Source organism: Topomyia yanbarensis, chromosome 3, assembly GCF_030247195.1.
Source record: "Topomyia yanbarensis strain Yona2022 chromosome 3, ASM3024719v1, whole genome shotgun sequence".
Taxonomy (NCBI): Eukaryota; Metazoa; Arthropoda; class Insecta; order Diptera; family Culicidae; genus Topomyia; species Topomyia yanbarensis.
The window spans coordinates 314954346-314971126 of NC_080672.1; the positions used below are offsets into that span (position 1 = coordinate 314954346).

A 16781-nucleotide genomic window follows, 5' to 3' on the forward strand; every position below is an offset into this window, starting at 1 on the left:
AAAGCCAAAAAACGCAGTTATTGACGCCGGTCCGTCGACGGGTTAACAAGAGAAACAGCGATGAGCACTCTTTGGGGGACGGCTCGACGTATGCGTTACCGAAACAATACCAACGAGAACGTGGAATATTCAAACCGCTGGATATTCGCTTTCGCCAAGAAGATCTGTCCGGGTCCTGACACGGTACAAAAAATTTACCGCACCGCGTCTCCTCACGATTCCGCGAACGAAACACCGTTTTCGATGGTGGAGTTCTCACTTGCTCTCTTGTCATGCAATAATAACGCCCCAAGGTTAGACAGAATCAAATACAACTTGCTGAAGAATCTGCCAAGTTTCTTGAGGGTAACATTGTCCCTCATGACTGGAGGCAAGTGAAGGTCATCGCCATCCAAAAACCAGGAAAACCAGCCTCCGACCACAACTCGTATCGACCGATTGCAATGCTGTCCTGTATTCGAAAGTTGTTCGAGAAAATGTTCTTGTATCGCCTCGACAATTGGGTTGAAGCAAATGCTTACTGTCAGATACACAATTTGGCTTCCGCAAAGGCAAAGGGACGAACGATTGCCTTGCGTTGCTTTCTACAGAAATCCAAATGGCCTATGCTAGCAAATAGAAGATGGCATCAGTCTTCTTGGATATTAAGGGGGCTTTTGACTCAGTTTCTATCAATATTCTGTCAGGGAAGCTGCACCAGCATGGTCTTTCACCAATTTAAAATAACTTTTTGCTAAACCTGTTGTCTGAAAAGCACATGAACTTTTCGCATGGCGATTTAGCAACATTGCGATTTAGCTACATGGGTCTTCCCCAGGGCTCATGTCTAAGTCACCTACTCTACATTTTTTACGTGAATGACATTGACGATTGTCTTGACAATTCATGCACGCTAAGGCAACTTGCAGACGACGGGGTGGTCTTTGTTACAGGGTCCAATGCCTGGTCTGGGGTCTGGTTCGACTCTAATGGTACCTGGGGATGTTACATTAGGTATCTGAAACAGAAATGCCAACAAAGGATCAATTTTCTCCGAACAATAACTGGAACATGGCGGGGGGGGCACCCAGGAGACCTGATCAGGTTATACCAAACAACGATATTGTCCGTGATGGAGTACGGGTGTTTCTGTTTCCGCTCCGCTGAGAATATACACTTCATCAAACTGGAGAGAATCCAGTATCGTTGCTTGCGCATTGCCTTGGGTTGCATGCACTCGACCCATACGATGAGTCTCGAAGTATTGGCGGGCGTTCTTCCGCTAAAAATAGATTTTAGGAACTCTCATATCGATGCGACATTTTGAACCCGTTGGTGATTGAAAACTTCGATATCCTCGTCGAGTTTAATTCTCAAACCCGATTTATGTCCTTTTACTTCGACTACATGGCACAGAGCATCAATCCTTTTTCGTACAATCCCAACCGTGTCCGTTTCCTAGATACTTCTGATTCTACTGTGTTCTTCGACACATCCATGAGGGAAGAGATTCGTGGAATCGCAGATCATATACGCCCGCAAGTGATCCTCAATATATTTTATGATAAATTCCGAGAAGTCGACTGTGACAAAATGTTCTACACTGACGTGATCTCGATGGGTTCACTGGCTTCGGTATCTTCAATAATACTATCACCGCTACATTCAAGCTCAATGATCCCACTTCAGTTTACGTCGCAGAATTAGCTGCTATTCAGTACACCCTTGGCATCATCGAGACTGTGCCCACAGATCACTACTTCATCATTTCGGACAGCCTCATCTCTATCGAGGCTCTTCGTGCGGAGAAGCCTAAAAAGTAATTCCCGTATTTTCTGGGGAAGATATGGGAGTCTCTGCGCAAGTTATCTTAAACATCTTACCAGATTACTGTTGTTTGGGCCCCTCTCATTGCTCGATTCCGAGTAATGAAAAGGCCGACTCAGGCATTAGAAAGTGACTTAATTAATTAAATGGTAATGATTAGTGTTAGGTGGATATAACCATTTTTATAACGATAATGCGACTGGATAGTCTATTTATGTTCTCATTTGCATTCATCACTAACTACTGGCAAAGCTTATACCATAAAATGTGTGAATGAATCGATTTGTCACTGTAAGATGAATTAATCCGGTCAATTCGATATCAAATTTGAGCTCAGCTACCCCAAATTCACTAAAAATATATGGTTATAGGACGAAATTCCCTATAAATGTATATGGTGGATGATGGTATCGCAGGGTAAAGGGGTCGGATGGGGAGGGGGGGGGGGGTGTAATGTAGGGAACGGTGGTGTAAGTGGATGCAGATAGGGTGGGGAAAAGGTTGATCGAGGAAGCAACACCCAACCGCATATTATATCCTCCATTTGAGATTTGGTTTATGAAATTCGGTTTAGTCGTCACCGAAGAACCGATGTGACTTTAATTCTGGAATACGTTCAGGACCCGTGAGTTCCAAAACTGTCGATAGTGGACAATATATTAAAAGAATCTGATTGGCCATCAGGGATCTAGACTTGCAAAAAGAAATAACTTGATGTCCATTTCAATGGATTTTCAACCCTTGTAGTATTACGATTGTCCCGGTTTATATGGGAAATTCCTAGATGGCCGCAGTAACCAACCTGTAACCACAGACTAACAGACATAACACTATGAGACAATTCTTCTAAAAAATATTGACTGCTGCAGATTGATGACTAAACTGATACCAAATCATGCTTAACTAATCACACACACAGATTGCCATTTTATCGCGTCGTTTTCATTCATATCAGCCTGCTTCTGGTGGCAAAAAATTCTTTCGCAAGATGAGCATATCTCATTATCATTATAGTCGATGCTGATATGTTATCTAATATTTAAATTGAGTCGGTTCACCACCTATTCCAGTCAGAATCCAGCAAATGGAACGTATGCTGGTCATTAAAGTTATACCGAATGAACTAATTATTGATTCCACTGCACGATTACGTCTACCCATATCGAGAACTGTCGACTAAGCCGGCTGCTATTTTAAATGATTTGCCATAAACTACCGCACCTCCACCGATCGCCTATAGCTTCGTGTTGGCTACTAAAGCGAATCATCTCTAACACATATCAGTATATCACTATTGGCATCATAGAACTAGCATATATGATAGTCTCTAGACCCGGTAAACCTCAGTTTGAGATTCGTCGTTCAACCGAAGAAATGTTTTGGTTTACAATTTTTCTGTTCAATTCTGTCGATAGCATCAGTACAATAGATTTTGCATGCGAACGGTAAGCCGTTAGTGTCTATTTGCATCAGCTATATCAACATTAATCGTGTTTCCCTTTGCTTACCAGCGAAACTCTCTACAGTGTTGTTCCAAAATCCGACGCACACGTGAGATTCTTGAGAGAACTGAATCTGAAGAATGAAACACTTGATTTTTGGTTGCTCACAACCTTGATTGAACATGAAGTTCATATTAAAGTACCAGCAGAACAAGATTTAAGATTCCAGACAGAATTGTTGGCTCAGGGTTTGAAGCCAGTCGTTAAAAGTTCGCGTTTAAGCTCATGTATAAACAGTGTCCTCCAAAAACGTGCCACTAAGTATGTACCAGTTGAATCGTTAGATTTCACCAGGCGCTATCTAAGCTACAACGATATAGATAGATACATCGATTACATTGGTCGGAAGTACTCCCAAATCGTCACTGTTAGCACCATTGGATCATCGTTTGAGAAGCGACCTCTGCGAACAGTCACCATTACGCGCGATAAATCAAACAAAAAAGCGATACTCATCGATGCCGGAATTCATGCTAGAGAATGGCTGGCTCCCACATCGGCTTTATATGTAATAAGCCAGCTTGTTCAGCATGGTGATGCGAACGGTGATCTTCTGAACAACCTAACGTGGATAATACTGCCACTCGTTAATCCGGACGGTTATGAATACTCTCTGACGCGAGACAGGTATTGGCGCAAAAATCGACACCCCTTCAGGCGATGCGTTGGAACGGACGGCAATCGTAATTTTGATTATCATTGGGGAGAACAGGGAGCATCACGGAATGAATGCCGTCCAACGTATTCGGGTCCGAAGCCATTTTCCGAACCGGAATCGCGAGCCGTACGTAATCTGATGTTATCAAATAATCAAACAGTTAAATTCTACCTCACACTTCACTCGTACGGACGGTATCTCCTGTACCCCTGGGGATATCGGAAAGGTCTTCCCAAAACGTGGCGATACATGGACGCGGTGGCTCGTGCCGGATCAGATGCTATGAAACTTTCTCACAACGTGAAGTACACAGTGGGTGGAGCGGGAAAAATCCTGTACGAAGCATCCGGTGGTAGCGATGATTATGCACTGGCGGTTGCGCGAATACCGATTTCCATTATCATGGAACTTCCCGCCGATGAGAGAGGATTTCATCCTGCTGAGGAAATGATTAGATCGCTTGTCGAGGAAGCATTTAGTGGTATAAGAGCGATGGCACTCAAGATGATGCAACTGAATTTATGAACTGCAGTGTACTCCCCCAAAACGAACCGGGTAAGCATCATTTCAGGATTCCTTACATTAATGTGAGATTAGCTACTAAAATTGCTTTATGGAAATGTACAAGAATAATAAAGAAGGCTTTGTATGGAATGCAACAAAATACTAAAAAATGTTCCCATCAAGATACCAAGAACTTTTTCAAACGATGCAAAGGGTCCTATTTTCACTGTCAGGTCACCTTCTAGTCATTGGGTGATGTGACTATGGGAATCGGGTCCAGAATACTTTTCTTTTTGAAGTTTATTTAGTATAACAATATGAAGTTTAGAAAACATATTCAGCTAAGGTTCTAGTTCGGTTAATTTTTATTGAGATATAATAGGCTTGCGCAATTAAGTGATTTTTGCAATAGGGATTTTGAGCCTAATTGTCATGTTAATAAAAAAGCCAAACAAATATAAAAACTAACTTATAAATTATAGAGTGAGCTAAACTTTACAGTTGAGGATTGCAACGATTTTGGTTTTATAATATTGTTTGTCATAATTTCTAATGTTTCTATTTTTGCGAGTCTGCGTAACAGCACAAACGAAACCTAGGAGGACGCTTCAAAATCATTTTCAGGATTTTGTTCTGAACCCTTTGAAGCGTTTTCTTTCCGGTAGCACAAACACTTGACCAAATTGGCACTGCATATAGCATTTCCGGTCCATCAGAAGGTATAAACTTGTTAAGCAATTGCAACAAATATGCATTTTGATGGGATTCCATCAATGTGATCCTTGTAAATAGGTTTTTTATCGAAAATTAAAACCAAGTATTTAACTTGATCTGACCAGGTTAAATTCCACCATTAAATTTAATAACATGATTATTATTTGATTTAAGAGTAGACTTGTCCCTCTTTACCGTTAGAACCGACAAAAGAAAAGCCACGCAAGATCACCACTGAAAACCTGTCGTCGATTGGCATCAATCAATGATGATTGCTGCTGTTCATCCCTGTTTGCCTTTCGAATGCCGGAATAAATTTTAATTAGACTATTGTCACTGCGCTTACAGTCGCAGCGGGTTTGCTACATTGTGTAAGGTGGTGGTTGTGTCTACAGCGGCTACCCACCGCTGCCGATGGATTCCCATCAGTTCCTTTTTCTTTTTTCCTTTTTTATTTCGACCATGTTAGTCACATTTTCGATTTTAACGACATTCAATTAGCTAGTCTGTCTTTGTTAAGAGACATGCTGGTGAACTCGAGTGATTCGTAGTTATGCTGCCTAAGCTCGACCCTCATCAGCAGAAGACAAAAGTTGAGCCCGTAAGATATTAAGCCTGTTCTAATGACCCTGCCACTTCTAGTTTTCCGATCTGTATACTTCACATCCTTGCTCTCACTTGAGTACTGTGGCTCTAATTTTCATAACTTTCCCTACTCGGTAATTCTGAACGATACAGAATGCTAAGTTTCCTAAGAATTATTTGGTTTGGCAGGCCATGTACAACAGTGGATGAACCAGTGAAAACTTAGTACCAACAAGAAGGTACAACAGAATATTTACAAGAAAGTTTGTTTACGGAACGAATTTTAGTAAAGTCATAATGTTATCTTTCTCTTCTGGACAGATTTGGGATCTTCTCACCACGTCAGTAGTTAGCATATTTATAAGCAAATAATATGAATATTGCACCAAAAGAGCCAAATTCACCGAACTATTCGAAGGTAAGTCCTATCAAGTGACTTTGGACTCTCGTGATGAGGGATAGCAGATAACAACAAAAAATACTAAATATTTTGGAATAAAGCAGCTAAATTAGCTATCTCTGAATTTCGTTATGACTCCTCTAACACGCACTTCTTTCAACGTTAGCTTTGAAATGTATTTCTAGATAGAACAGACATACGTCCATATCGGTGAGAAATGTTTCATTTTTGGGTAGAATATTTCAAGATATGTATGTGTTTGAGGGGTTCAGGTTTTGTCGTGAACAAGCCTTAGTCTAGAGAAATACTGGTCGAGGAAAAAACATAGGCAGTCTTGAGAGAGACTGTTGCTGTTGAGAAACTCTAGATAACTCAGGAGCTATCAAGTTGTCTCACCAATAGATTCGAACTCACCTGAAAGAGAAGAGAAAATCAGAATACACAATTATAAATTGTTAATTCTCTCATTATACTGTTAGCCGCAATTCGATTTGTAATGTTAGTAATAGCGTTTTTGCTTGAACTCGAAACTGAGTCAGGTTCTAACCCCAACCGCTGTCAGCTCATACATTTTGACAGCAGTTAGGACTAGAAACTGACTCAGTTTCGCTTCAAGCAAAAACGGCATACGAGAAACACTACGCATATTTCCAGCCTGCAATTGTTTTCCTATCTTTTCAATTGCCATCACAAAATGTCCCATTTTGGAACCCTCGAAGTAAAATGCGATATGTTCAGTTCACTTCTGAGATGTGACGCTTAGTCATATGAATAGAATTTTCAACTCTAAATCTTATTGCGTCTGTTTCGGGGGCGTCTTCGTTCAATAGTGGCGGGGGTCCCGAGTGGTCTTAAGACGGCCCTGGAAAAGAGCTGTTTCAAGTGGAATCCCAACCTTTCCGTTTGAGATGTCGCAAACAACCTGGGAGTACTGTCTACAACCGTGCGTCGAGCTAAAAAGCAACCCGGCCTGTCAACTTACAAGAAGATGGCGACTCCAAATCGTGACTAGCGTGATAAGCAAAATAGGTCGACCAGAGAGTGATCGTGAAAGCTGTATATGAAGAAGCTGACGAAGTTTGATTGCGTGGTACAGGAATGGCGATACCTACGTCAAGGCAAACTTTAATCAGCTTTCTGGACAGTGATATTACAAGCGGACTGAAAGAGAAAAGATGGCAGCGATTCAAATACTATAAGCTGTAGAAGTTTGCAAAGAAATATTGCGTATGGCGGGTCATCTGTTCCTGTGGCTTGAAATACAAGGTGACGCAGACTTCCCACGAACATCGACAGCTTTGTACTGCCCATGATCGCATATCAGTCCCATAAAGATAGAAAATCCCATAGAAAACGGGACAACTATGCGATCATGGGTAGTGTACCTGTGTACAAAATTTCATGCACGCATTTAACCTCAAACATGCTTCGTCTCGATGTACAGGTTAGCCTCGAAAACGGAACCCAAGCGAACGATGTAAAAACTTCAGTTCAAACACCCGTGTACGTACACCGGGTGCGTACACGACAACGATTCGCACAAGACAAAAAGAGTCAACGCTAGTAATAATGAGAGTGAGAAAGAGAAAACTGGTGCCACGAACCTATGTGTACGCACACCGTGGACGTACATGGAGTTCGGTTGTGCAGCGGAACATGTGCACGTGTTTTGGTACTAAGTAGCGTGTTTGAGTTCGTACACGAAGTGTGGTTTTATGAGCACAGAATCAGAGCGAACATTGTATGCGATGTTCACTTTGGAAAACTGAGGTGGCGAGATAAAAGATAATGTATCTTTCGTACGTATGTTGACTGAACTCAAAAGCAAATCTCAGTTTTAATTTCAGATACAACTTTATACTGTACTGTAAAACATACTAAAAATTAGCTGATGAAAGTTGCCGGTTCAAACATAAAATGAAATAGAAAAACTGTTTTTTTACTGAAGTATTCTTTTATATCCAAAATGTTATGACAAACAGAAATGGTGTATTTAGGATTATTATGCATTTTACTGCTGTCTAAAACTTTCTAGAACAGACCTAAGTGATTAAATCTGATCTTGCGAAGAAAACTTCAAAAATTTGGTTTTAGTACACAATTATAATCGCACAACTTTACCTTGCGTATAAATATATAAACACAAATGATTTCTTCAGCAAAGTTACACCAAATTAATGGTTAGAAAACTTAACAGAAGCTTTTTTGATTCCAAAGAACATTAACCCTCCCAATATGCCAGAGTTACTCCCAAAAGAAAAATATTGAATAATCGTCAAGCAGAACCTCAAGAATATACTGGAGATAGAAGTTGTCAGTGGGATGCAGTTCAAGGCAAGGAAAGCGGCCAAGGCGGCTGTGAACATTTTCATGGAAGAAGTCAGAGGAAAGAGCCGGTAATTCGTATTCCCTAAAATGGCTTAAGCTTGAGAGGATATTTTTTCTTTATTTTGTACGTATAGATCTTGCAAATAAAAAATGTTTTAATTTTTCAATAATAAGTTTGATCGATTTACATACAGTCTCATTTGATCAATTGTTGATCGTAACAACCCAAATGTCCAAATGTCCTGATATTTACTTGTTGTTCAATAATGGTCGAGTATGAGCAAAGATCAACTTGAAAAGAAAAGAATATTAGTCCAATACGTGTTGCTGCTAGCGACCAAGGATCCTCAGAAGCTCCGCGAATATCACAGAAAAGGGAGTTTTGTTAGTAACTACATTGTAGCCTATTTTCGCTGCAGTTTCCGGCTTTCAATTTTCTCCTATTCCAACAAATGACTATGAGCACACTTCAAGATTGATTTCAATTTCATTATTTTTTGTAAATATATTAAAGGATTACATTACGTGTTATTTTGTTTGTTCTAAACATTTGGTTCACACAAACCACAGCAAATGAGTTAGTTCATGTACCTAGATAGGAAGACGTTTTCCTTGTTCAATAGGTAGATTCGGTTTTGGTCTCGGCGAGAAGATCCACATTCTGATTATGTATGCTATGTATGCTCAATAGGAATCTTTAAGGGAATTCTCTGGAGCAGATTTATGCTGTGAGGTAATATTACAATCCTTTTTTCTAAGCCCGAGCTATTTACTTCAGTGTGAAAATTTAAAAAAACTCAATAGTTGAGATTTAAAAACAAATTGAGCTAATAAGGATACCCGCTATCGATGCATATGAAAAAATTGAGATTTTTTTTTCCAGATAATAGATCTCTATTGGTCGTGATTAATATGCTCCGTACGGTACACAACAATCCATCCAGTAATTTATTTATTTATTTATTTTATTTTTCATCTGACCTACATGGTCTACATGAAATATAGAATGAGGAAAAGCCCATTTGGAGTCCATCAAACAACCTCCAAATGCGCGTAAAAACCTAAGCAAGTAGGTAAGTACAAAAAGATGTACTTATTAGCGTGAAACGAAATGCTTGAAAGAAACCTTGGATACAAGTGAGTAATAGTACGTTCCGCATTGAGCTGGTAAATAAGATAACAACATCGATTTGACGGTTTTTGTTTTGTTTATAGAGGTTGTAACCTTAGGGTGAATGCTTTCCTGTTAGAAAAATCTCTAGTCGTTTCGGATTAGAAACATCTCTAGTGCAGGGTTGGGAATCGAACCGAGGTGAGCTGGGTACAAGGCAATCGTGTTACCAAACACACACTTAGAAAAAAAGAATTTCACATTTGATTTAAAGAATATGGCGACCTATTTTTCTGGCAGTCGATCTACTTTACTGGAAACTCCAAAGTATAGATTTGTTCCGAAAAAAGTTGCTGTAAATTCTCAACCCTCATACAAGATTCGAAAGTTATCATTCCACTCAGACAAGACAATGAGTATTCTCCATGTTTATTGAAGCCCACGGTATTAGTTCCATCAAATCAACGAACGTTTAAAATTACATACGACAAAATATGTGCAATTTTATAATTATTAAAATGAAAGCTACTACTTATTTGCAATAAAATAAGATCGGAAAAGAAATTAGTCTCATTCATTTTCAAAGATAGAACTGTCAATCTACGTTGATGAAATACCTTATAAAAATAGATGAGACGAGAATAGTTGACCACCCCACTAGCCTAATACGTTTGGTGTCTCAATTTTTTTTGATTGACAGCAAATCGATTACTTTTACAAAGCTGCTAATCGTAATCGGTTCATGTCAACAAATAATCGATTAATTGAGACAATTAATTAGTTTAGGAGCTTTGCAGAGAGCATGGTCTTGTACTAGGTTCCAGATTTTGTTTTTCTGTAAAAGACCCTTAATAAATTATGTCATGATCTTAGGGGGAGGCTGTATAACAAATTGTAACGTATAGGAGATGACGAATTTCGCGCCAAATCGTATTCAGAGTTGGCAGCACCCTCTCAGATTCTAATGAAACTTTCTGTACATGAAGACTTGTATATTTTGTTTTTGTTTTTCCAAAAATGATCTAGACTGTTTTTTGAAAAGGGCCAAACTTTTTTTTCCATTTTTTTTTTCAAATGGCTATAGTCTAAAAATGACAAATCCTACAAAAAAATGTTGTAGGAATGGTGTTCACAAAATTAGTCAAATTTTCGAATAAAAATATTGAAACAAATTCTTCATTGACTCCTCCACTGAAAAAAATCGATTTTAAAAATTTAAAGTCGATTTACAAAAAATCTCCATGTTTGATTTGGATGAAATTTTGTTCCAAGATAGATAATTATGTTCCCTACCTACCGTCAAAAATTCAAGTTGGGCCCTTTTGAGGAAAAAAAGTTATTTGAAAAAAACTTTTCCTTGTCCAAACTGGTTTTTTTTTTCTTCAGTGTATTTTTATCGAAAACTAAACCAATGAAAGTCATAATCATCTCAGAATCCAATAAAACTCAGTTTGTGAGAAGATATTGTCTAATTTAGCAACTAAGCATATTTTTATTATGGGGTTAACTACTTTTTCATTTTTCATGAAATCGAATTTTTTTATTACTTTATCTGAAAGTATAACTCCTTGCGTATGGTTTCCCAAATTTTTATAAAGAAGAAATAGATCGAAAGTTACAGCGCTTCCAAGCGCGCTTCGTCTACCAAGAGCAGTGGTAATTTGAAATTTTAAACTCGATTTTCTCGAATGTCGTTTTACTAAAAATGGTTTTTCCGTGATCACGATTACCGAAAAGCTACTCAATCAATTTTCTTAATTTTTTCAATTGATCGTAATTAATTCCTTTTTTATTCATAAATTTTTGTTTCATGGATAAGAATTTTTTAATGCAATTTTTAGAGCTTAAAACAGCGATTTATTACTGAAAACGTTCTTGAATGCAGGAAAAAAATATTATTTATGCAACTAACAGTTAAGGTACGAGGAATACTCATATACTAATAAATTTTTTTGAGTTTTGGGTTTTTAGATGATCTATTGGTCTCCAATCGTGATCACCGCAAACCTCTTAAATAAAAAAGGGTTTCGGGGAAAAAGCCATAACTCCGCCAATTATCAATTTATTTTTATAAACGTATGCTTGTTTATTTTACTGAAAAATGTACTACCAAAATATTATAAGTTTAATGTAATGAAATCTTTGCCTTATTTCTTACTCAAATTCAAAATTTCTTGATCTCTTTATCACTAAAAGGTATGTAACCCCTTAATCAAGAGTCCTATTTAAAAGAGTTTATGTCGTTAAACAAATGTTCCATTATTACTTTTTTTTATTTTCTTGTTAAGTGCTGAGGTAGAATTAGAGAATGAAATAACCACCAAAACATTATGTATTGAATTTTACATAATTATTTATTTATTTTTATATTTTACATTTGTCTTAAAACTATCTTCATGCATGCTATTTTGTATTATTTCTATGCAAGGAAAATATTTTTGGTTCATCTTCTGAATTAGAATATCTTTTCGTCTCTACTTTGCCCCCAGGAATAGGCACAAAACTGTGGAATTTTTGAGTTCCAGGTATTGTTTTGGCGTTATTATACAGCTCTTAGAGTTCTTCTGACGTTTTGTTGTGCTGTTCAGTGAATATGTATCAGAAAATTAATTTTGTAATATTTTTATCAGTGTGTTCAACTGTCCAGTTATATAACTCTTGGGGACTTGTTATGGTATTTCCATAGTCCCGAGCAAGACTAGCTTTTTTTGCCATTCGCTTGAGAGTGCAAGCAATAGCATGACAGGGTACTTTTCCGTGGGATGCTGCAACAAAGTGCCATTCTGGGCTTAAGGTTGGAGAGAGAATCGGCAAAAATCAAAAACGAAAAAAAAACAGTTTTTTTCCACACCGAGTGTTAGATCTTCATAAAAATCAATCAGCAGTACTGTAACAACATTTTACATAAGCTGATTGACTTTTATGAAGATCTAACACTCTGTGTGGAAAAAACTGCTTTTTTCGTTTTCGATTTTGGCCCATCCTCTCTCCAACCTTAACTCATACTTTGACTGGAATCTACACAAGCTTGCAAAGTTTTTCTTATTTTTCTATTGTGCTGCTGCTCTATCAGACATAACATAAATTTTAGAAAAGTTTTTCATTTGTTTTATAAAATTTATCAGTTTTGAGAGGAATAAATGAACTGCAGTTTTCAAGTCTTCCAGTCTTCTTGTCTTCCAGTCTTACAGTCTTCCAGTCTTTTAGTCTTCCAATCTTCCAATCTTCCAGTATTCCAGTCTTCATTCAAGTTTGTTATGAATATATACCAAATTCGTTACTGATACTTTTTGCATGTATCAGGCAACTAGCAGCTGGGAAAATGGATTTTGAGATGATCATGACTTTCATTGGTTTAGTTTTCGATAAAAATACACTGAAGAAAAAAAATTCAGTTTGAACAAGGTAAAGTTTTTTTCAAATAACTTTTTTTCCTCAAAAGTGCCCAACATTAATTTTTGACGGTAGTTAGGCCACATAATTATCTATCTTGGAACAAAATTTCATCCAAATCAAAAATGGGTTTTTTTTTGGTAAATCGACTTTACATTTTTAAAATCGATTTTTTTTTCAGTGTAGGAGTCAATTAAGAATTTTTTCAATATTTTTATTCGAAAATTTGACTAATTTTGTGAAAACTACTCCTACAACATTTTTTTTATAGGATTTGTCATTTTTAGACTATAGCCATTTGAAAAAAAATGGGAAAAAAGTTTGGCTCTTTTCAAAAGACAGTCTAGATCATTTTTGGAAAAACAAAATATGAAAAGTGGCTTTTTGTGACAAAGTCTTCATGTACAGAAAGTTTCATTAGAATCTGAGAGGGTGCTGCCAACATGGGTGCGCGAAATTCGTCAGATGTAACGCGAGCTAGTAGGTACAGCATTTTGTGATATGTTCCCTCGTAGAGTAACAAAACCCAACAAGGTCGACAACATAGCACTACTTTTATATAATATTCCAAATACTGTTCGTTCTATTTTAAATATCATTAGCCATTGATCGGAATATCTCAAAAGTTTGACCGGCAACTGCAGCGATTTGGGAAGCGGGCAAGTCGAAGCCTTGATTTCCACCACCAGTCAGTTCCAGCGTGAAGGAGTAAGTGAATCCGGCAGCACCTGCTGCGTAGTCATCGCTCGCACCACTAGCAGTGTACAGAACATCAGCGCTGTTTCCTACGGTGTAAGAAGGACCACCGACAGCCGACACTGCAGCAGCGGCTTTTGCTCCCATGGCAATGTGATCCGCAGCATTCGAAACTGGTACGGAGGGCCAAGCATATCCGAACGGATATAGAATCAGGTTTCCATAGGTGTGAACAGCTAAGTACAGTTTGAGATTAGCTGAATAGCGGTTCATCAGTCCAACCAGAGCTTGTGTTTCACGTTCCGAATGAGCTGCAGATCCTGGGAAAGTGTCGGAGCAGGCCTGATAACGATATGAATAGGATGAAAAAACTGATTGGAAGAGTTGTTACTGACTTACATTACTACTAGATGCCCACTGGTAGTTCCAATTCCGATTTAGATCAACGCCAGTGCACAAAATGGTAGGAGGGAAGCGATTCTTTCGCCACATTCGATTCGATGTACGTGAGAACTCATACCCATCCGGGTTGGCTGCCGGCACGATGACCCATTCATTAATCAACATGTCAGCATACTGGTCACTGTGTTCAGCCAACTCATGGATCAAATATACTACAGACATAATCGCTGCCCATTCACTGAAACGCTTAGTAAGATAACATTGTTTTTTGGAAACATAATAACATTTACCGAGCATGGATTCCTCCGTCGATGAAAATCACTGGTTTTGTGCCACTGACCTGTCCATTAGATGTTGAGATAGTAATTGCTTTAATGTCTCGACCCTCGTGAGTTTGACCCACAATTTCCACTGTAACTAAACTTGGGTAGTCTACAGCGAGTTCATCCAAGTAGGCGTAAATCTCGTCAAGAGTCCAAAAGTGATCGAAGCTGATTGTGTGGCGTCCTGAGCCGATACGACTCTGCCGATATTCGCGATCGTATTTGCGCTCTGCTTCAATGGTTCTGTAGAAGACTGTTACAGTTTGAATGTCTGATATTTTCAGAAACGTACTTACGCATCAACATCCTGAATGATGAGCTGGTTCGAAATGTTGTGAGCCTTCAGAAACAGTTCGAATTTTTGCTGCAATCGGGGATGAACCATGACACGTTTACCAGCACGGTCCCAGAAATCAACACCCTCCAGGTCTTCCCATCGTTTCAGTTGTGATTGTTGCTCGCGAGAGGTGGTCTGTGTTGCGTACACTTTGTAACTGCGAAAAGGAACGTAACTATGTGATTGTATCCGATTTTGCGACAACTAGTCCACAAGCCTACTTCCGGTATGACACCTGTTCAGCTGAAACCACAGCGGCTAAGACAAGCAGTACGAACGCTGCTAGACACTTCATTTTGAACACGCGGTCCTATCACCAATCACAGACTACAAAGTGACTTCTGTTTTTCACACATTTATAGCAGCCGGCAATCTGTGGTGACGTTCGCGCGACAGATACGAGATAACTAAGATTACAAATTTTTCAACATTTTGGAACAATCCACATAGAGGGCTTCATAGAACGGTAATGTTGGTTTCCTATAAAGCATATATATTGACTGACACAAACAGTGTATTTCAACCATATAGTCTGTAGTGCCAAATTAATTGATTTTGGGCGATGTGGGGAGGTTAAAACCAAAAAATTGTGAATCATCCACTATTTTTTCGAATATACGTCTAGCATAGGAGTAACAGTAACTTTGTCTTCTAATACAGTTTTGAAACTAGAATTTTGGCTTAGGAGACGCTTTAATTCATATAGTAGACTATCAGATCTATGATTTTATTTTCAGATTTGATGTTCGATAAACTTTTTTATCTCCTTCGTGTAATACTGAATGCAATTGCTTGTATTCAAGTATCTTTACGTCTTTAGGTATGGGGTCTTTGAAACGAACAACCCCATGCTTAATTAAGTCATCAACAGTCAAATTCGATTCAGTGATGACCCCATCAATTTCAATTTCCTTTGAAGGAATATTCGCTCTATATTCACGCGTAAAGAACTCGCAGGAAGCAATTGCATTTGCTTGTTTAAGACTGTTAACGACAATGCGTTTAATTCATATAGTAGACTATCAGATCTATGATTTTATGTTCAGATTTGATGTTTTCTTTTTTAGTCGCAAAAACTTTCAATGAGTATTACCTTAAAAACTCTGTAAAACTGAAGAATGGTGAGATTATTCATTATTAGTATAGCGTCATTTAGGTTAAGGTACATTCTCTTAATAGATGAGTACGGGTCCCGAAATAATAAAAATGTGAGAAATATTTTACTTCATAAAAGTTAGAGACCATCCATGAGATTCTGCAAATCATTATTGGTGATATCAGTTGCAGTTTTCCGGGTATGTGCAATCTTTAGCATCCGGGAATTGGAAGAAAAGTTAACTTTTGAAATGACTGCACAGCTTATTCTCTACTACCAAAATATTTAAGATTCATTTTTTGCCACCAAAACGTGATTAGCTAGAAGTATTTATTTACCATTCTGCCTGATCGCAATTCTTCGCTAGCCTTACATTTTGAATTATCTATAAAAAAAACCTAGACGATTGATTATAACGCAACAACCGAATTATCATCGTAGGGTTCAATAAATCAGATTTCCCATTATTTATTATGGCTGGGTTTGGATTTACCATAACTGTAGGCCAAATATAGTACCTACCAACGATTTGGTTAACCCTTTCATGTCCACATTTAGTAGAAGGGAAAATATTTATGAAAATGGATTTGATCACCCTCGCGGTGCTGTCAAATTTGTTCTATCCAATGTTCTAATTTTTAATAAACGAATTGAAAAAAGTGCTGTGTGCCATGCTGTTCTAATTTTATACTCCGCTTAAAATGTAACGCAATTTGTGAATAACCCTGGCAACTTCCTATACAACCGTTCTGAATGCAAATGGTAGTCAGTACACTCAATAGAATAATTTGCAGTTAAATAATTTACCGGTGGGCTAACACAAAAAATCGAAGATTGTCAAAATCGGCATATTACTGTTTTATCATTGTTAGCTATACGACGAATGCCTGTCATCCGCCTAATTAAATCATTTTTCATCAATATCA

The 16781-nt window shown here is 38.0% G+C and overlaps 2 protein-coding genes across 2 annotated transcripts; one reads left to right on the top strand and one right to left on the bottom strand.

The window, feature by feature from the left end:
- Nucleotides 1-3168: 3168 nt before the first annotated feature.
- On the top strand, nt 3169-4614 carry LOC131692319 (carboxypeptidase B1-like). Its single transcript, XM_058979301.1, has 2 exons — nt 3169-3251; nt 3318-4614. The coding sequence occupies exons 1-2, from the start codon at nt 3181-3183 to the stop codon at nt 4489-4491; spliced, it is 1245 nt and encodes a 414-aa protein (XP_058835284.1). The 5' UTR covers nt 3169-3180; the 3' UTR covers nt 4492-4614.
- Nucleotides 4615-13319: 8705 nt separating this feature from the next.
- On the bottom strand, nt 13320-15082 carry LOC131692647 (carboxypeptidase B-like). Its single transcript, XM_058979806.1, has 5 exons — nt 14981-15082; nt 14719-14916; nt 14390-14665; nt 14097-14337; nt 13320-14039 (listed from the first exon to the last, which is right to left on the bottom strand). The coding sequence occupies exons 1-5, from the start codon at nt 15052-15054 to the stop codon at nt 13590-13592; spliced, it is 1239 nt and encodes a 412-aa protein (XP_058835789.1). The 5' UTR covers nt 15055-15082; the 3' UTR covers nt 13320-13589.
- Nucleotides 15083-16781: the final 1699 nt, after the last annotated feature.

Excerpts from the sequence above, each read along its gene's own strand:
- LOC131692319 (XM_058979301.1), top strand. The coding sequence starts at position 3,181 with ATGTTTTGGTTTACAATTTTTCTGTTCAATTCTGTCGATAGCATCAGT. Across the intron at positions 3,252-3,317 it reads ATAGATTTTGCATGCGAACG|CGAAACTCTCTACAGTGTTG; the intron begins GTAAGCCGTTAG and ends TTTGCTTACCAG.
- LOC131692647 (XM_058979806.1), bottom strand. The coding sequence starts at position 15,054 with ATGAAGTGTCTAGCAGCGTTCGTACTGCTTGTCTTAGCCGCTGTGGTT. Across the intron at positions 14,338-14,389 it reads GACGGAGGAATCCATGCTCG|TGAATGGGCAGCGATTATGT; the intron begins GTAAATGTTATT and ends TAAGCGTTTCAG. Across the intron at positions 14,040-14,096 it reads AGTGGGCATCTAGTAGTAAT|GCCTGCTCCGACACTTTCCC; the intron begins GTAAGTCAGTAA and ends TATCGTTATCAG.